Genomic DNA, 20,176 nt, shown 5'->3' with positions numbered 1-20,176 from the left:
ATTTCCTTCCTTTCTTCACTGCCGGTGAATTTTCATGAAATGAACCGGGGAATGAACACAAATGTTCTAGCAGCAGTCTGGTTGTTTCCTCACATATGCTCAGTCACAGGGGTACAAGTGACATATTAAGTGATATTGGGGGGGGGGGGGGGGGGGGGGGGGAAGAAGGCCTCTCTTTTAAAAATGATTTCCCCAGCGGGTCTGGAGGAGCTCTGAACCCCCATGTCTACGTTTATCCAGCATGATTCAAACACCGCTGCTGACTGAACGCTAACAAAACGTCCTTTAGCTCAAGTGATCCATTGTTGTGAATTGTGCAACATCTGGTTTGAACCTAATGTCACTAATTGCTTCTTTCACACCTGGTTGACCCTGAACCATCTCGCTTTACGAATCCTCTTTCTCTCCGTCGCTTCCTGAAAGGAATGCATGCAGACGCTATTCAGGGCTGAAAATCATACTCCAACATCTCTATATATATATATTTCTATTACCAGTTTATATTCTGCTAAAATGACACTAGAATTGAACACCAGTCAAAGACAGTAAAACACTCTTTTGTAGTAAAGACACAAATACAACGATATCTATCGTAAAGTGAGTGTAGACAGGATTAACCCCCACAACAAATTATCATAATTATCATTCATTATTATTATTGTTAAATAAATAGTGTGGAGATATTAGTCACTATTGCTGCAGCAAACATTAATACATATTGTGGTCAAGTATAAATGTTCATGTCGACATCCATCAACTTATTATTTTTTGTACTTTTCAACGATCAAATAACTACATATACACATACACACACACACACACACACACACACACACACACACACACACACATACATATATATGCTTCAGTTCTTTGATTAAATATCATAACATTGTTTACGGCTCTGCATGTGACAATCCACACTTGAATGAAGGTCACTCATTGTGCACAGATGCCATTGTTTCTTGTTTGTAAGGGTTTCTTAGCAACAAAGGCAACACAGCACATTGAGTACTGACGGATTTGAGCTGGAGGAGGTTTTCAGAGGTAAAGTGCTTCTTCAACCTTACATTCTGCTAGATTTGAATTTACTTCTCGGTAGAACACAAAACAAACATTTCTTGGTAAAATTTGAAAGTTATTTTTTGGACTTAAAAATTTGAGTGCTGTCTCTCTTGCTTCTTGTTCTGGTTTATGCGTCTGCACAAATTGGCGATCACAAGAGCCTCATAACAGGAATGTACTTCTTCCTTTCACTCCTTCAGAATTGAACAAAACATTCAGAGATATGTTGACGGCACAGAGTCCAGCCTCCCGCGGGAAAACAAGAGAGAGCGGTCAAACTGATCCGGTGCCGTTCACCCCTGAATTCCCCAAGACGCTGACGAAAAGCAGTCCGCGCTTTGGTGCCTTGAGTCATCACTCATTCTTCTCCCGGCACAACCCTCACCCAAACCGGGTTAAACATATTCAAGGTGAGCATGCAGCAGAATACATTTGTGTGCTTTATGACTCTCTATGACAGGAAATTGAAGTTGAATCATGCCTCACTCATATACAGTTATGTTCATAATAATAGCAGTGTGTTTAAAAAGGTGAGTAAACCTCAAAATTCTTCAAATAAATTGTATTTTAATGAACACAAATGCATTGGGGACACTGCACATTCTATTTCAAAGCAAGAAAATTGGAAAAATTTAATTGAATTTGATAATATTTTACAGAAAGTCAAGAATTATAATAAAAAAATAGCAGTGTTGACATCTTTCTTTACAAACTCAAAAATGTACTGCATAAACTAAGAAATGCTTGAATATTCAACTTTCCTGAGAATCATAAACTAATATTTAGTTGCATAACCACGGTTTCTGATAACTGCTTCACATCTGTGGCACATGGAGTCGACCAACTTCTGGCACCGGTCAACAGGTATTGCAGCCCAGGACAATTGTACTACGTTCCACAATTCCTCTGCATTTCTTGGTTTTGCCTCATGAACAGCATTTTTTACGTCAGCCCACAAGTTTTCTATGGGATTAAGGTCCGGGGATTGTGCCGGCCACTCCAATACTTGAATTCTATTTGTCTGGAACCATGATTTTGTTCGCTTGCTGGTGTGTTTGGGGTCATTGTCTTGTTGAAACACCCATTTCAAGGGCATTTCCTCTTCAGCCTACGGCAACATGACTTCTTCCAGTATTCTGATGTACTCAAACTGATCCATGATCCCTGGTATGCGATAAATAGGACCAACACCGTAGTACGAGAAACATCCCCATATCATGACGCTTGCACCGCCACGCTTCACCGTCTTCACTGTGTACTGTGGCTTGAATTCGGTGTTTGCAGGACGTCTGACAAACTGTCTGTGGCCCAAAAAGAACAATCTTACTCTCATCAGTCCACAAAGTATTACGCCATTTCTTTTTAGGCCAGTCAATGTGTTCTTTGGCATATTGTAACCGCTTCAGCACATGTATTATTTTTTTTTTAACAATGGGACTTTGCGGGGGCTTCTTGCTGGTAGCTTGGCTTCACACAGACGTCGTCTGATTGTTACAGAACTCACAGGCAATCTTAGATCTTCTTTGATCCTCCTGGAGCTGATCATTGGCTGAGCCTTTGCCATTTTGGTTATTCTCCGATCCATTCGAATAGTCGTTTTTCTTTTTCTTCCTCGCCTAGGATATTGGCTGCCATTTTGATATAATTTTAGCTGAACAGCCTATCATTTTCTGCACTTCTTTATAGGTTTTCCCCTCTTTTATTAATTTCTTAATCAAAGAACGCTCTTCTTCTGAACAGTGTCTTGAACGACCCATTTTACTCTGTTTTTCAAGGACAAATGCACAGCCAGCATATGCAGCGTCAGTTGCCTTGATCCTTAAATAAGGGCCACCTGTTCAACACCTATTTTGTTCACATAATCAATGACCTCACTAATTGAACTCGGCACTGCTATTGTTTTTGAACACGCCCCTTTCAGTAAATGATTCAGTTTCACAGAATCAGCAGCATGCACGTCACGCCTGTTGGGTCTGTTGGTTTCCTATACCTTTACTAAACCTTCTAGAAACTTACTTGCAGTGTAGAAGTTGAAATTCGAACAAAAACAGTGATTTATCTTGCTAGTGATGTGGGACTGCTATTATTTTGAACACAACTGTACTTCTCTAAATTCAAATGTTTTCTCACTCATCTGCGGAGTACAGACGTCAGTAGGGAGCAATTCATATTCATCAAATTCTATCCTCTATACTATCTCACATAACACTGATCTACTTTCGGGTTAAAAGATTCCCTCATGTGGTATTTTTCTGACACCTATTAGTGATTCTTGCTTCCATCCATCCATCCATTTTCCTCCGCTTATCCGGGGTCGGGTCGCGGTGGCAGCAGGCCAAGCAGGTCTGACCCAGACTTCCCGTCTCCCCCGCAACATAATCCCTTCAGCGTGTTTCTGGGTCTTCCCCGGGGGTCTCCTCCCAGTTGGGCGTTGGGAGATTTTTGATAGTCCTTCTAATGATGCATGATTTTTCACGTCTGCGTCATACTTTGGCGTAACTTCTTTTTCCCGTGGCGTCTTTGTCGGTGTCCGTAACGCCACCTCTTCGTGGTCCATGAAAGAGACGACTGCATTATCGGCAGAGAAGATGTTCTCTTCCCTGAGACTCTCGTGAAGTCATCATCGCAGGGTTTTTATTTCTCCAGGGCATTTGCTTTGATCGTCCCACACTTTTGGAGTGCTTTACCTTCCGTGTTTGTGTCAAACCGTGAACATCGCCTCTCTCTCTCTCTCTCTCCCACAGGACTAAACGGTAGGCCCGTCTGCATGGTGAGGGATGATTGGTTTGTCACCTCGTCATTATTTCCTCATCCACTTCTCAAGAGCCACGTCCTCAGGAAAGCAACTAATCCATCCTTAGCGTTTCTGCTCCCTGAGAATATTTATGGAGCGAGTAGTAACAAAAATAAATCAGGTACGTTTAACGTAAGGCCTACAATTTCGTATTACTTCTTGGAAAAGCTCTGCCTTTAAAGAATGCAATTGACCATCAGAATAACGGAAGTCGTTGTTCCTCTTTATTCAGCGGCACAATTCTCAGAAGCCTGGAGGGATGAACTTAAAGACCTCGCTGCAAAAGTCAGTTTGTCTCCTCAAGCACAAAAGGACAAACAAGATGTACGTATATTTGCTGTAAATCCTGTGATCTAATGTGTCTGGGTTACTTCGCGGCACTGTACATGTCATCCTTAGCAACTGTTTTACTTCTGCATTACAACGATCAATACATGGTAAATGTTGCTTTTTTTGTCTAGTGTTGTTAATTGTGTATTCCTAACTTATAAAAAGGTTATACTGAAACATGTTTTCAAGGTCGCTGTACTTATTTTGTCAATTTCAATTCCAGGCCCGACCGGAGGAAGAACTCGTCCGCCGAAAGACTCAATATTCATCTGAAACGGGGAGGATCCTCCCTCCATCCACAAGGTCTTACCAACGCAGAGCCAATTCCCAACGCCTGATGCATCCTCAGGCCTTTCACGATCAAGAACTCATGGTGAAATACCCCCCCCCCCCACACACACTGATGTTCAGCTCTTCCACAGTTTGAAAAAAAATGTGTGGGGTTGAAATGGGGCACAGCAAAGTCATATTTCACTTCAGAGTAGAAGCATTTGAAAAAAAAAAAAAGATTTCCAACATTATAGATGTTGGATTTTCAAAGCTTTTGCCGAAGGCTGTTGGAATACAGCCCTCAGTTTCGTCACTAGGCGTCTAGAATAAATGCCTAATAGCTTGAATATAAATTGATGTGGTTTGCCAGATATTGTGATAATCCTAGTTTTCTTTCCAGGTGTTTGAGCATCTTTGTCAGATCCTGCAGACAGATTCCCTGTCTACGGTCCAGCAGTGGCTTCTGCTTGCAGGTCAAAGAGGTAAAATGTTAAATAGTTATTTCAATTAAACACTGACGGAGGGTATAATTGCTCTGCTGATGAGAAGAACCACTGAGCTCTTTTACTAGTACTACTGTATTTGATGTACCCTCAGAGAAAGACCTGGTCATGGGGATGATCAAGCAAGCTATGGATGGTGTGGACGTGTCGGGCAATCATCAGCAGAACTTCCAGCAGCGCCGAGCTTTTCATACCGGTGCGTCTCCGTCCGTGTACGGTCCATCGTTTGATCAGTCGTGGAGAAAACCACGGGGAACGAGGTCAGGACGATTATACAAACATTTTGTTTATCCGATTCTTGCGTTTCGGAAAATGTTTTTAAGCTCAACGTGTTTCTTGCTCGTTTATTCCACAGCTCACACAGAGAGATGCGAGACTTCAGCGGCGACAAACCGGGTAACAGAACTGTTCACTACTCTAAATGTCTTTTAGTTTGTTGTTGTTTAAATTGTGTACATCGACCTATACTCTTGTTTTCCGTCAGCAGTCTTTTTGATAGCGCAGCAAGAGGTTCTGGAAGATATAAAAGCACTCTTTTGAAATGTTCTTTTTATGAAATAAGTGAATTTATTTCAGCTCGTCCTTCATAATATGCTATGTAAAGCAAAGACTCTGTAGGAAATTAAACTAGTCATTTAACTAGAGTATGTTAAATGACTAGTTTATGCGGTATGAAAGGATTCATTTTCTTCAAATTGTATGCCATAAAAGATCTGCTTTCAAAACAAACTATAAGAGGAAACAACAGAACATTCACAGTAAACAATTGGACCCAATTGAACACATGGACCTATCGTTAACGTCATACCACTAGCTTTGTGTGACTCAGACTCGAGTGTTCTTTTGCAGAGAGGATTGGAGATGCAGAGGTCCTTGAGATCCACGCAGGAGCTCAGAATGATCTTCAGGATCACCCACTTCAGAGCGCATAGAGTTCCCCAATTTCCACAGTGATAACTGTATTGTGGTTTCCTTATTTTGAGGATTTATTGGTTTCCCATGTTTACTGGTCCTTCGATACTGTAGCATATTTGCCATGTAGTGGTTTCTTAGAAACGCAAGTCAATTAATGAGATACCACCTGTCTGGAGGATCAGGTTTTGAAACTGAGTCTAACTTGTTTGCAAGGAAATAAAACTTGAATCTTGATACATGAAGCTTAATGTGTGCAAAAACTACTCTAGGATTTCATGCAGCGTGTCGCTCACGGAGCGGCTGTAGGGATGGCAATGTCGGTCGCTTCGTCCAGACCGAATTATTTGTCAGACGCTTACAGTTCTCAGACGATGCCTCCTGATGAAGTTGTTTTTTTGTTGAGCTTTGTGGTTTCTTTGGGTGAAACGTCTTCACTATCGTCGGATGAATTGCCGTTAAATTTGTACAGACATTCACGTTGCCGTCAAACTTTTAATCCTTGTGCGGTTAAACGTTTTAAAATTTGTCCATGCCATTCCCATCGGCCTCAGCTGTAGTCATTAGCAAACGTCATCATGCTAACGCGCTAAACTAAGACGGGGATCAACATTATACCTGCTAAAAACAATTATGTTAGCTAAAGCAGCTTCATAATCTTGTTTTGACACAGACATAATCAAGGTTTTTGATTTGTCAAATAAGACAAACAATATATTCAGAATGTTTCATCCTGATAATATGATTAGCGACAAAGTGTCGCTAATTAGCACGTTAGCATATTAGCATAATTCCGTATGATGGAAGTGCCGTCTTATCTCTCCGTCCTTCCTGTTCCTGGATCATCATTAAGATCTACAGAACAATCTGAGTCCAGGTCGGATGAATGAGTTTATTTGGTGAATGCTGGCATGTAGCATAAGTGCTTTGAAGTGCAAGTGCTTTGAGTGTCGGCGCTATATATAGTTTTAATACAAGAACATCCTGCTTCCACAGTAGCACTTATCCTGAAGCAAAAAACATCCCAAAGCACATGCACTTTAACTTGGTACTAATTATTCAATTCATGGTGTGATTACTGTATTGTAGTATGACAGTGTCTTTGTTGTGCGTGTGCTATGTGATTATATATATTTTGTTGTTGAGCGCAACGTAACAGAAAAGAAATGAATCAGAATCTTTAATCCTACGTTTTGGATTTCTAGGATGTCAGATTTTAAGGTCAGCTGTCTTGCAGTCTCTTTCAAGTTTCCCATCATGATAGAATTTCATGTAAAAAAGCAATTTTGGCTTACTTTCTTAATACACTAAATTCTAAAGTGTGTAGTCCTGGCTGAAATGACTCATTATTCAAATACCTGAATGGCAAAGACCATCATCAATCTAGACAGAGAGAGAGGAGAGGAGAGGAGAGGAGGGGGTAACGCACGAGCAGGAACTTTTTATGAAAGATTACAACAAAAGAATAGCAAAAAAAAAAATATTTAAACAATAGAACAATTATTATTAAGCGTAAAACAAATAATACAGACACCAAATAGAACACTATAGCAATAAGAGTAAAGTAAATTAATAAAGTAAAAATGTCAAATAAAATAGGAAAAGTAAAATACAACAAAGTTTGTAGAGAGACGAGGACGAGACCAGGGCTGCGGTCGAAAAAGTCCAAACATTACCTCCTAACGTCTATTCCTAACCACTTCTCCTTGCCCTCTATGGAAAACGTCACGGGGTCAAGGGAACGACGTGAAGGAGGATTCACTACACTTCCACTAAGCATCGTAGTTATGATGTCACTGACGTAGGTGTGCCGTGGCGAAACTACAACGAAGGAGGACTGCAAAAAAAAGACTAAAACATGACTCCATGACCTCTGTTACGCGGTCGCATGCAGGCTATTTAAAGAGTTTCTTTTGTGAAGGAGACGAACCGGAGCTCCTTCATTCCTGCTGCTTAACGATCAACACTGCTTCAATAGAAACCGATAATTCACTCGTGCAATATCAGTAAAACTGTTCAATATCAAGATTTCCTTTTTGCAAGAATGTAAATTAAACTGAGAACAAGAATTTGTTGTATTTCCTTTTCATTATATTTCCTATTCTTTCTTTCTTTTACTTATTTGTTACATATTTGAAGTAAATGAATACAAATAAAATGAAAAAAATTGTCACATTCTATTCATATTCATCAACTGTATGAGTAAAATTGTTAAACCCGTGTAAGATAAGCGTACCGTTTGTTTCCATGTACGGCCGAATGGTGAGTCACTTTAAATGATGCTGCTGCAAGGAATTGTGGGGCGGCATTACCTTCTTTCCTTTCGAAAAGGAAGGTCAAGTGTTTCCTTTCCGTAGCATTTTGAGAATTTTTAAAAAAAAAGCTCTCATCATTGAGGCCACGTCTGGGTCGTTTCACTCAGTTTAAGAAACTTCCGAAGCAAAAAAACTTTTCGACTCGTGTGCATTAAAACAAGAAGAAACACAGTCGTCATTAAGTTCCTCAAGGACTCTAAGTACTGCACTCTGTCATGCATTTGAAAAATACAGACAAAAAAGCTGCGATCACATGTTGAAGAGGAATGAAAAGAAAAGAAAACACGAGCAGAGAAACCAGGGCCCCGTTTCAGAAAGCAGGTTTTGTGGAAACTCTGATTAGAAGTTCTTTTCTTTTATCACAGAGAGCTGTCAGTTGATGGAACATAATTCCTATAATATCTGAGATTATATCTAAAACATTTCTGAGAGAGCCGGATCGTGGCGCAGCTGCAGAATGTAGTTTGAAGTTGAACAAGAGTTTCTTTTATCTAAATAGGCTGCATAGAGTCCGAGTGCGTTTTATTTTAGCGATTTAAAATGTACTAGATTTGTTTAAGTAGCTGAAATGAAGCCATCGTATGCCGTTGAGCAAAGATTCAAATGGATTTCAAAAAATGTAAATCCGCCCATGATGACGAATGAACAGCATGTTTATGTTGAGCGTCCCAGTGGCTATCCCACAGACGAGTCCTTGCTGCAGTATTGCCTCTCCCCCGGTGGCGTGACCGCGGCTTGGGGTCGGCTGGCCCGGTCGGCAGGTGAAGATCGGCATTGGCGTCATGAATCCTTCTCGGCAAGGTCACCCGTTCGCTCGGCGTGATAAGAGGCAGCTGTTTGCTGGTGCTCTATCAGCAACGCTCCTGCGAGGCAGCATTGAGAAGAGAGGGCGGCACTGGGCCTTCTACCAAATATTTTACAGATGTGACGGGTTACACACACACACACACACACACACACCTCACTAATGAACTTCATATCATCTGAGCAGAGAGAGAGAGAGAGAGAGAGAGAGAGAGAGAGAGAGAGAGAGAGAGAGAGAGAGAGAGAGAGAGAGAGAGGTGGCGCTTCTCCAAAGTGAGAGGGTGGAGTTGAAAGGACATAGGAGTCAGGTGGATGGAAGATTCTTAGCATACCCTTGAAAGGTTTTAGTTCACAGATGTGTAAATTATTGAATTATTTGATTTAAATGAAGACATAAACCCTAGTAAATAAATGGTAAATAATTGATTCTAGAGAATAAATTAATCTTAAGATCAAAATCAACAAATAAACAGCCACTACCATGCAAATGAGTCGATACAGAAGAATGAATGAGATTAAATGTTGTGGGATCATACTTCACATAGAAGATGTGGATGGATTAACCTCTTCCTCTGTATCTTTTTTTTTTTTTTTTTTTTAACAAGCTATATTGTGCGAGACGTGACGCCCGCATGACATTTATGGTCTCATTCTACAACCTCTCTGACATTTAATTACCATTTAGCCTAATTGGTGTGCAGACATTTTCCTTTTGCTCATCAGATACAGCAGGTTTTCTCTGTCACGGAAGCCCCGTAATTATCATTTAGAGCAGCGATTCTCAACCGGTGGGTCGCGACCCCGTTTTTCAGTGGGTCGCGGACCTTTGCCTGAAAAAAAAAAAAAAAAAAAAAAAAAAAACTTGTGCTTTTATTTTGAAGGGGAACAAGAGAGCTCCCTACTACTACGACTGCAGAGGACATGTTCAGCTCAGGTTCAGACTGCTCCATCTTTTCATTAAATACACTGGATTAGACCGTTGTACTGCAATGCAAACATTAGTTCATTTGCATCTTTGCAGATACGATTCAATTATAGCATCAGCATATCAAAAGTTATCTCCAGACACTTTTCATATAAGGCAGGTCTAGATCATACTCTAATCCAGGGACTTTTACATTTTTTGGGGGCCACAGACCCCTAACCAAAAGGAGAACATTTTTGAAGGCCCCCCTCTTAAATCCTAACCCAAATGAAGCGTACCATTTCTACTTTTAGATGCCGTTGAAGCCATTTTGCATTCCAGATTTTTCAACCCTAAATACTTCAAAACATGCCGGTTAATCGGTGCGACAGCAGTCCCTAAAAAAGGCACTAATCGCTGCCGTCTTTCAGGGTCACATATCAGGGCTCTCGGACCAGAATGAATGAATGAATGAATTCAGATTCACTCTGGTCAAGACCTACAACGCATCAAGCATCCCGCAGTGGCTTCCGCTAATCAATGCAAAAGGCTCGTAGTAAATTGGCCGACTAAATATAACCTTTCACATTCGCCCGTGATGATTTCCTCGGCAAAAGGAGGTTAGAATATGAACCTGTGCCCTCAATTTAGCATCCTTTATCCCCATCGTGCCATTAGTCTTGTCTCGCGTCCTTCACACTCTCACTATTTAAGCAATCCACTGCGAAGATTCACAAGATTCTCTTGTCATCTTTTTGATGACGCTGCGGATGCCATCCAGTATGTATATGCCCAATAAGTGCAAAGAACAAGGCTTTCATAAATAGAGGCATGAAGTGCGCATATATTATTCATTGTTGAACTCATTTGTTTTCTCCATCTCAATGTCTCCGTCTGCTTTAGTCAGCAGCATACCTCAAAAACTAGATTGGGTGGAATTTGGAGGACACTCTTAACGCTGAAGTTGCTTGCTGAGATCTCTGCACACAATGTTCCCTCCCTCATTGCCTATCATCAGATAAATGCATATCTACGATCACGATTGAATGTATCATGCTTTTTATGTCTATGCTTGTTGTCTTTGGCTTATATAGAGGTATAGTGAATACGCTATATTGAGCAACATGGTGCATACCCCCAAAACATTCAAAAAGGCAGAGTTTGAGATAGACGGAGAAGAACTGCGGTTGGATGACGGAAAAGGACGAAGAGGAAACTGGTTCAGCCGTCCGCCATGTTGAGAGCCATTGAGAGGCAATATAATTGCTCCTAATCCCCTATATTGCACCTTTAATTTACAAGGGGGACTCCAAAATAAATATTCCTTTTATTCAGTTTAGGTTAATCCTGAAAACTTGAGTTATCAGCGTTGCTTTCTCCGGCTCATTACGCACATTACCCACTCATTATGTCATTATGTGTAAATCCAAAAGCAATCCTACTTTAGTCTAGTCTTCCACATAGTGATTTAAAATGCACAACACATGTCCTCTCTGCCTTGGGTCTAACGCTTTAGTTAATAAAGCTCTTGTCAAGTGTGGCCTTCGGAACAGGTCCTATCTTCTCCGGCCCTTATCTCACCGAGGCGTCCTTCAGAGGCCAATATAAAAGACCAGAGGCGCACTCTTGTTGCTTTGCTGTCACTGCCGAAAGTCAGACAACATGCTGCCTGCTGTTGTAAAGCTCTGCTGTGGAATCTCCTACCCACACCTGAGGAGTCTAACAGGTAATAAATCTGACACCCAATAATCTGAGAAAAGGTCGTCTCCGGTTATTCCCTTTTGCACTCTTGTGTAAAACTGCTGAGCTTTTTTTTTTGTTTGTTTCTTAACTGTTCAATGGTGCAGGACTCAAACGCACAGCTGTGGCAGTGATAGGCCAGGAGCTCACACACCTGCAGCGATGGGGACGGGTCCAACATCTCAACAGAACACATTCTGGATTAAAGCATAATGGTAAAATAAAAATCATTTTCTGGTTTCAGAGTTAGTTGTTGGAAGATTACTAAGAATAATCTTTTTGCAGAGCCCAAACATGAAGATATCAAGCCTGTGCCTTCGAAAGAAGATCAGCTGCTCTATGTACGACAAGGCCAAGAAGCCATGAGGAAGGCTCTCTGCATGTTAGAAGACACACAAGGATGGAAGCTTGAGATCACAGAGGTAACGTCCGATTGACTTTTAAGCATCTCTACTTGATTGATTTTCCTCCGTTGCGATTATAGACCGTCTGCTTTGTCCGTTACTCCTCTTTTCAGAGCGAGGGCGACGAGATCTGCAGCAAAGTGATACCGGGGGCCGGGAAGGTCTTCAGGCTGGAGGCGGTCCTGGACGCCAGCGTGGACGAGCTCTACGACATCCTGTTTGTCAGAGTGGAGGAGATGCACCGGTGGAACCCGAGCATAAAGCATATCAAAGTGAGCGGCTGACCTTTGAGGAAATGGACATTTTATCATCTGTGAAAACTGTAAAAAATACCATAATAAAAGCTCGAGTTTAGAGGAGATTTAGATTTTTTAAAAACGTTTCATTACTATATATTCAGTTATGGTTTTAGTTGTCTCCATATTTTTGTTAAAAGCCCACAATTAATTGAAGTCATGCTACATATATGCAGCAAGAAATGTACTCTTACATTGCAATCGACTCCCGCAGTGCACAAATTGTTCCTTTGGTTTCTCTCGCAGGTTCTGAAGCACGTAGGAGCCGAAACCATCGTCACTCATGAGGTTTCAGCCGAGACAGCGGGGAACCTGATCGGCCAAAGGGACTTCCTGTGTGTCAGACACAGTTGCAAACAAAAGTCCAGAGTTTATCTTGGAGGAGCAGCGATTCAGCTGGAGTCCTTCCCACCTCAGGCAGGCTTCGTGAGGTAGGATCCCACGCATCACGTTTTAAATATTTATGTTGAGCAGCTTCATTAAACTCTCTCTCATAATAAACAGCGTCTGAGTAGAGTTAATAAATTCAGAGAAGGCTTTTTGATTCGCTCCATTTTCATTTGTTTTCCGACGGTCGTTCTCAGTTCTGGCTAAAATCAGCGGCCTTAATAAACCCTGGTTCAATAACTAATAAGCTATTGACTCGGCGTGTTTACAGAGCCGAGGATGGACCGACCTGCATCATCATTCAGGCTCTGGACGAGGATTTGGGAAGAAGTCGCTTCACATGGCTTCTTAACATGGACGTTAAGGTAAATGAATTCACATGTACTGACAATCCGTGAACATCAAATGCATCTGCAGACTCAAAACATGTGCCACATCCATTTACTGCAAGAAATGCGTAATAAATGAATATTTTACAGATGCACTCCCATTTGTGCAATAGTGATTTGAAGATGCTTTTCCCACTAGGCTCTTCTTCCACCAGGCCACTCAGTGAGCGACTTAGATGTGCAATTATCTGCTTTATGCAACAGACAAAATATCACAAAACACAACCCATCCACTTCAGCAGAGCAATATGCTATAATGATGTGTACGTTTCAGATGGTGCTTACTGGATTCCGTGGTTGGAAAGAGTACTCAGACAATATGTAAAAGTACCAGTAGAAATACAGTGCAAAATGTACTTCTATGTCAATGTGACTGATATATTATTATATGTGACATTTATAGATTGTTAATACCTCTGCATCAATGTCACAAGATACATCCGAGATGACTAACGGGCAGGAAAGAAGAAAAGGTTCTGCTGCATCTCTTTGTAAAAATATTGGACAATATACAGTTACTTTGATGACACAATCTGAGAAGTTTAAGGCGGTACATTATTAAAGGGTCCACACTGCACAAGGCTTTCTTGTATGGGATCACCAGTTAAAAAAAGAAGAAGAAAAAAAAAGGTCAGGATCCACTGGTTTAAGTTTTAATGAGATTTTTTTTTTTTTTTAGGCAAAATCTTAAAGTGGTGTAAAAAGTAAAAAAAAAAGCAAAAGTATTTCTCTGAAATGTAGCAGAGAAGAGGTATAGCAGACAGGGATGGAAGAAATACTATAACATTCAACTCACGTACAAGTCAAAGTATTTGTGTAAAATGTACTAAAAAAAGGTGGCTAATGTACTCTAAGTAAACGTTACCGCGTTACATTTGTTTAGGTACCACTTTGAAGCCTTTAGAATGCAAGAATAAATATACAATCTCCATTATCAGTGTAGCCTTACTAGAATTAACTAGAGAGAGGAAGCCAGAGCTCAGACTAATAGACACAAATATGTGACAATAAAGCCAGTGGAACAACAACAATCCACTCAGCATGTAAATCATTACTGCCAATTGGTATCTCTAAGACCTTAAGATGCATAACTGTTGTGTATTGTTGTGTGAATTATAAGACGGATTTCCATTCCGTGCAACTCTAATGGACGATAAACTAATCCTTATCTGAAACACCATTTACGATCAAACATTGTTGTGCTACTGCAGATATTACAGACTTAGGAAAGCATCTTTGTTTGCTATAGATCCCTGCCAAAATCGATTTAATATGTTTTTCAACGAAAAACAAGAATAATGGTGTTTCTAATGAAGCAGATCTTGTCCCATTGTCAGTCGAAATAATACCAATGAAGATGATTGTGTTGTTGTTGTTGTTGTTGTAGACAAATCAGCAGAATAAAAACATCACAAAGCACAATATGAACTCCACAGCGGCTGCAGATACAAATACATAAACACACACAGAGCTGCGTGGGTTGTTGGGTTTTTTTTTTTTTGCACAAAGTGTAGTAGACACAACGCTGTACGTTGCCTCGCAACATAGACGTGGTCTGAAGAGAGAGAGTTAGCTACGTCACAGCGAGTTTGTTTGTTGTTCTCACCTGCGTGTGGAAGTCTCGAGCGCCGCAAAGTCCTCCTCCTCCTCCTCCTTCTGCTCCGGGTTCCTCGTTCCACATATTATCCGGTCACTTCCGCATCTCGTGTCACAGTATGCACGGTCCATTCGGCCTGATTGGTCCCCACTGCGCTCTTTAAAGCGTCCAAACATTTTGAATTGAAGACGCTCTGCGGTCACATTTTTTTTTTGCCTTCCAAAACAGCCGGAAGTCGTCACACAGACAGGTGGCACGCATTTTAGCATGTAGCATGTTATCTAAACACAGCACCTGTTGGTGTTTCAGGTGGTGCATGCACTGTGAACGCTGCTTAATTGAGATGTTTGTATTAATGTCGAGGTACAACGCTAACCTTATAATATCATATTGCATCGTACTGTTCACAAACTGCAAAAATAATAGTTTGACAAATTAAACTTGATACTTTAAATTTAAAAAAAACAGAGGAAACAGTGTGGAAATTGAATGAAGTGGACACGTGCCAAGGTGGTTTTGATTTAAGACGCTATCAAGTTGCATTGTGGGAAATGTAGGATCCAGCATTTTTGGAACTTGACCCATTCTAGCCACTAGAAATCTTATCCCTCAGTAGTTTGCTCTCACTGTCTAACAGTGAGCGATAACGAAGCACACATTTGATGATGAAGACCATTAGGTGTAGTCGAAAGCTTGGGAGAATGTCAAATGGAGCTTCAGTGTCAATATTTTTAATTTTTCATTATGACGACTGTTTCATTTGGAGCACTGTGTTACTATTATTTTTAAAAAAAAAAGTGGATCATGAAACCAGAAATGGTATAATTGATGAAAACAATACTGCACGTTATTCCTCGCTCTCACCAAAAACACAATGTTCTAAATGTTGTTTCTCAGGGCTGGCTGCCAAAGTCTATTGTCAATCAGGCTTTACCCCGAGCACAGCTGGATTTCACCAGACACCTCCGCAGACGTCTCACAGCGAGCGCCACCCTGGGCTAAACTGAGGCTAGCAGACACCCACACCCGCAGCACCACCCTGTCATCGCTCAAAAGGACAACACCGATGATGGGGACACGGCGACAGACCGGCTGCTCGGGTACGAGGTCGGCCTGGAGGAGGCGCTCGGCTCCGGAGCTGGAAGGCGGCAGCCGGTTTATAGGAATTAATGTCACAGCGTGCCACTCAAACCTCAAGATGTCCTGATCAGGAGTCATCGCTTGTCTTCTGACACACGACTAACTGAAGGACAACTGTACAAAATGAATAAAGTCCTTGAATGTGCCTGTTTTTTTGGGTTTTTTTGTGCCTGTTTTTGAATACCACAGCACACAACATAACAGGCGGCTGCTCTCCACTCACATACGGTCAACCGCAAGATGGAAGTGAAGCAAGGAAAAGCCGAACAAAACAAGGACAAATGGAGGAAAGGCAAACGACAAGAATCTCGCTTCTTTCAAACTTGTTTTTACTTTTGTTCTCCATACCACTTAAAAATTCAATAAATATTAACATTTAAAGCTTTCATTACGTATATACAAGAACTATACAATAAACATAATGACGTTATGAACTGCAATGCAGGAATGATGTAACAGTATGACCAACCACAGTCTGTAGACTTACAGCATCGCCTGGATCTTCTTTAACATTGCAACATACTTCCCGCTCAATTCCTGGTTTGTTAATTTCTTTTCATAACTTGAAATTTACACTATATACATTATTATCTGAAAAATATATCAGTTACAAAATGACTTTTTTTGTTTTGTTTTGTTTTCCTTAAATCTTTTTTGTTTTGTTTTTTTTAAAGCGTTACGTGAGGCAGACAGAGGGCATGCTACAGTGGGGTTGGCCTGTAGACAGTCATGATTTCATAGCGGTGACGATAATCACCGGCATGTTGGTTTCAGGGAACAAAACAACAACAACAAAAAAGAGCACCGGGGGACAGAGGAGCTACGAGGCTCTCTGCCAGGAGTGATGTCCACGGAGTCTGGGGTGTGCCGCTGGAAGAGTTATTGACCCAACGAGTGTCTTATTACAATCAATTAATAAATACATCTTAAAAAAGCCATTATCAATTCACTACATTTGCATTTAAATGTTGAGGGATGAGGGAACGACTGCCTGGCTCTGTTGTGGCTATTTCTTAAATAAAAAGTTAGTTAGTTTGGTTGCTTGGCAACCTCACAGTGCCGACAAGACTCCAGGAAGTCACTGCCCCAAAAACTGTTTCTGTCCGCGTGTAGATTAAACAAACAAGACACAACGTGCTATAATAGAGTCCGGCTAATTGCTTCTCCCTACTTCTAGTCATGATGCTAAGCTAGCTCCACAGTTAGTTGTGGGAGCGGCGTCGCTCTTCCCAGCTGTTACGTGATGCACTCTGCTGCCACCCTCTGCTGAGCCGTGAGTTTCTGCTACTTGCTCTGTGGGTTGGAAGTTCTTTAGGATTTAGTGGCCACAACGTTTAAACATCTTGAAATTAGAGCAATCATCAAATGGAAACTGGGACAGTAAATTATGAGTGACAAATTAGTAAAGGGAACAACAAGAAACTGCTATATAAAAGCTTTAAAAAATATTTTTTTTGCAATTTTATTTTAAAATTCTACTAATTCTTGAAACAGAATTTAGAAATTGAAATGATCAATCTGCCAATTAACTTTGCGTAATTTAATTTGTCGTTAGAAATGAACAAGTTAATAACTTAGCGATGTATTAATTGATTGTAATTGAACACCGGCAGGATCCTCAACTGTTCTGGCACACTCTAGTCTCCGTATCTGACCTCCATAAAACCATGGCCTTTGACCTCTCCTCGCATGTTCACAATACAAGTTCAATAGTAGTTCTAATGCACTTGAGAAAACAGGATTACACAACTGTACACAGATAAAAAACATGAACGTAGCAATGCAGTCATCACATTTTGAACACGCCTTGAAGTCGTTTTAGTTTACAGCACCAACTTTTTTTTTTTTTTGTTCCTTCCGTTTCATATTCGAAGCGCAGAGGGCAGAGCGACGCTGCGCACAGATCACTGGAGTTTTGATGAGGTAACCATCGCTGGTCTGGTTCTAAAAATTCACTGGCATGGAAAAAAAAAAAAAAAAAAAAAAGAGAGAGAGAAAAGAGAATATCTGCAGCAGGACTGCGAGTCTATCAGACGCTGCGAAGAGAAAGCCGATGTATGAGACCGTCTCACTGAGCAGCACGTTCACAACATCGCTCGCCGTTCATTGCTGAGCCGACAGGGTTCTGTGACTCGAGTCCCTCTCGGATCCTAAATCGTCCCTTCTTGACCTGGCAGCGACTGGGCCTAAAGTGCTGTTTGGACTGTGCTCTTTAGAGGCACCGCCACTGGAGTCCGCTGAGGGCCGTGGAGGCCCTGGAGGTAGAAGAGGCCTTGGGTCTGAGTCTCCTTTCCCAGCTGCGAGGAGGGAGTCGCTGGTCGGACCCTGGGGCAGAGCAGCGCCCGTGGATGGCGAGGCGTCGGCAGCGGCGGTGGCAGCGGTGGCGGTGGTGGTGGTTGGCACCGGGGCGGTAGAGCGAAGCCGCCTGACGATAGCTTTAGTGGTTTGCGGCGTGCTCTGGGTGGTAGCGGGTAGAGGAGCCTTGGGTGACGCACGGTGAGACGCAACGGAGGTGTCAGGTTCAACCGAGGCCACTTGGGTGTTTTGGAGGTCAGGGGGGGGTGTGCCGAAGTTTTCTTTCTTGTTGCAAGACTCACAGCAAAGCTTATTGTATCCAGGGATGGAACAATATCGGGCAAGAACCTCCATTTGACAGAAAATGGATTTATCCCCCAGACATGGCTCATCTAGCGACAAGAGGGGAGAGTACATCACCAAGCAGATTCAAAGAAAAGATTTGTATGTTTTGCTCAAACAGAATTACATATTGACCTACTTGAAGAGATTTTGTGGACAGGGTTTTCAGGAGCCCTTTGGTGCACCGCTTCGTCTTTTATCGTGGAGTTTTCCATTATTCCAACGGTGAGAGGAGACCCTGGCTGTCCTGCGGAGGACAAAAATGAGGCAAAAATATATTCCTAAAATGAGACATTAAACAGCAGCCACGGAAAAAAAAAAAAACCCAAGAAAAGCTCTTGACAACCTCTTTAAGAAAACAGAGGCATCTTATTTAGTCAAGCTTGGTGCGGCACAACCTCGACGTCTTTGTTTTTGACCAAAAAAAACAACAACTCCATTTTCCACTAACATCTCAGAAAGCAAAATGAAAAAAAAAAAGACATTAACGACAGAAAGAGTAGTTCGAGCAGCTGTGGGTTCATCATTCAAATGTAGTCAATCACATCATGTTTATGTAGCTGGCATCCCAAGGCGATTGTGACTTAATGCGGTTGATGCAGTAGACGGCGACCACCCACAAGCTCTGCATAAGAAAAATTATCTTTGTTCTAGTTTTTCAATCAGCCACATTAATTAACGAGGAAACGACTCGATCTCCAACAGCGGGTGAAGACCGGAGACAAACTGGGACATTTATGAATATTTGTTCCCTAATTACATGTATAATATTTGGATCTTACCTGGACACGAAATTAGTTTGCAAATGAGGACCGTTTCCGGCTTCTCGCCCTCACATTCTCCGATGGTGTTGTCGCTGGCCTTGCAAACCACCTGCCTTTGCTGAATCCCTTCGCCACAGGTCACTGAGCACTGTGACACCGTCGACACACACACACACGCACACACACACACACACACACACACACGGATTTAATTGCAAAAGGTGATTTTAAAAATATGGTTTTGCCAGAAAATAATAAGCCCTTAATGTAACAAGGTTAATCAGCATAACACATTGGAAATGTGCAGCCTGTGCCCGCTAGACCCGTTCATTAATTCATCCTTGGTTGCTAGGTAAAACTGAAACGAAATCAAATGAATCATCGGTGTAAACACTGTTACCATACCATCATGAGCTGCGACATAACTGCCAAAAACAACAGTTTTAAGGGGGCAAGATATACTTAGTAAGAACTAACGGCTACTTAATAATTAGTTTGTGTGGCGCAACCCGCTTTATTTATATATATATAATACGAATGCAGCTCGCTAACTCACCTGAGACCACGCCCCTGTCCTCCACTGGGCGGGGCATGTGGTGTGGTTACAGGCCCTCCTCGTATCCGGCCGATCCTCAGCGCAGTGTTTGCTGTGGACGGGCCTGTTGGTGCCGTTGTGGAGCGCCTGCATGCACTGCACCACCCGGGTCTGGTAGCCGAGCTTCCCGCAGGTCTTGCTGCAGGGACTCCACTCCTCCACCACCCACCTGTCGGCACAGCAGGCATCTTTTGCAAAAAGGTTTCTTGCCACACGGCAATTACTTACATTCTATTTCAGGGTGGACACGCGGAGCTGAAGCCATTATTACCACTGTTAATGCTACTCTAGCTATTAAAATGAAACCATCTTTAGCTGGAGGGCACTTAC

General features: G+C 41.8%; 3 protein-coding genes across 4 annotated transcripts in view; 2 read left to right on the top strand and 1 right to left on the bottom strand.

Moving 5' to 3' along the window:
• The first annotated feature begins 979 nt into the window (after positions 1–979).
• Positions 980–6,693, top strand: tbata (thymus, brain and testes associated). Its single transcript, XM_068736947.1, has 9 exons — positions 980–1,047; positions 1,266–1,475; positions 3,810–3,980; positions 4,092–4,183; positions 4,413–4,562; positions 4,860–4,941; positions 5,057–5,222; positions 5,318–5,358; positions 5,812–6,693. Exons 2-9 carry the CDS (start codon positions 1,289–1,291, stop codon positions 5,892–5,894), a joined length of 972 nt encoding a protein of 323 aa, XP_068593048.1. The 5' UTR covers positions 980–1,047; positions 1,266–1,288; the 3' UTR covers positions 5,895–6,693.
• A 4,846-nt stretch (positions 6,694–11,539) lies between these two features.
• star2 (steroidogenic acute regulatory protein 2) lies at positions 11,540–15,995 on the top strand. Its single transcript, XM_068736925.1, has 7 exons — positions 11,540–11,623; positions 11,745–11,852; positions 11,923–12,059; positions 12,155–12,313; positions 12,584–12,768; positions 12,996–13,089; positions 15,608–15,995. The coding sequence occupies exons 1-7, from the start codon at positions 11,560–11,562 to the stop codon at positions 15,710–15,712; spliced, it is 852 nt and encodes a 283-aa protein (XP_068593026.1). The 5' UTR covers positions 11,540–11,559; the 3' UTR covers positions 15,713–15,995.
• Positions 15,996–16,162: 167 nt separating this feature from the next.
• LOC137892030 (A disintegrin and metalloproteinase with thrombospondin motifs 14) overlaps positions 16,163–20,176 on the bottom strand; it is a 35,697-nt gene continuing 31,683 nt past the window's right edge. For both annotated transcript variants that reach the window (XM_068736923.1, XM_068736924.1), the window contains exons 19-22: positions 19,808–20,015; positions 19,270–19,399; positions 18,627–18,734; positions 16,163–18,537 (exon numbers count right to left, since the gene is read on the bottom strand). In XM_068736923.1, coding sequence (XP_068593024.1) covers positions 17,954–18,537; positions 18,627–18,734; positions 19,270–19,399; positions 19,808–20,015 — 1,030 coding nt within the window. In that variant the 3' untranslated portion in view covers positions 16,163–17,953. The remainder of the gene's footprint in view (positions 18,538–18,626; positions 18,735–19,269; positions 19,400–19,807; positions 20,016–20,176) is intronic.

The sequence above is a fragment of the Cebidichthys violaceus genome, unplaced genomic scaffold (genome assembly GCF_023349555.1).
Source record: "Cebidichthys violaceus isolate CVI_PGR_0920_01 unplaced genomic scaffold, fCebVio1.0.p SCAF_74, whole genome shotgun sequence".
Taxonomy (NCBI): domain Eukaryota; kingdom Metazoa; phylum Chordata; class Actinopteri; order Perciformes; family Stichaeidae; genus Cebidichthys; species Cebidichthys violaceus.
The sequence above is the reverse complement of the archived record's forward strand: the minus strand, read 5'-3'. Positions and strand labels throughout refer to the sequence as shown.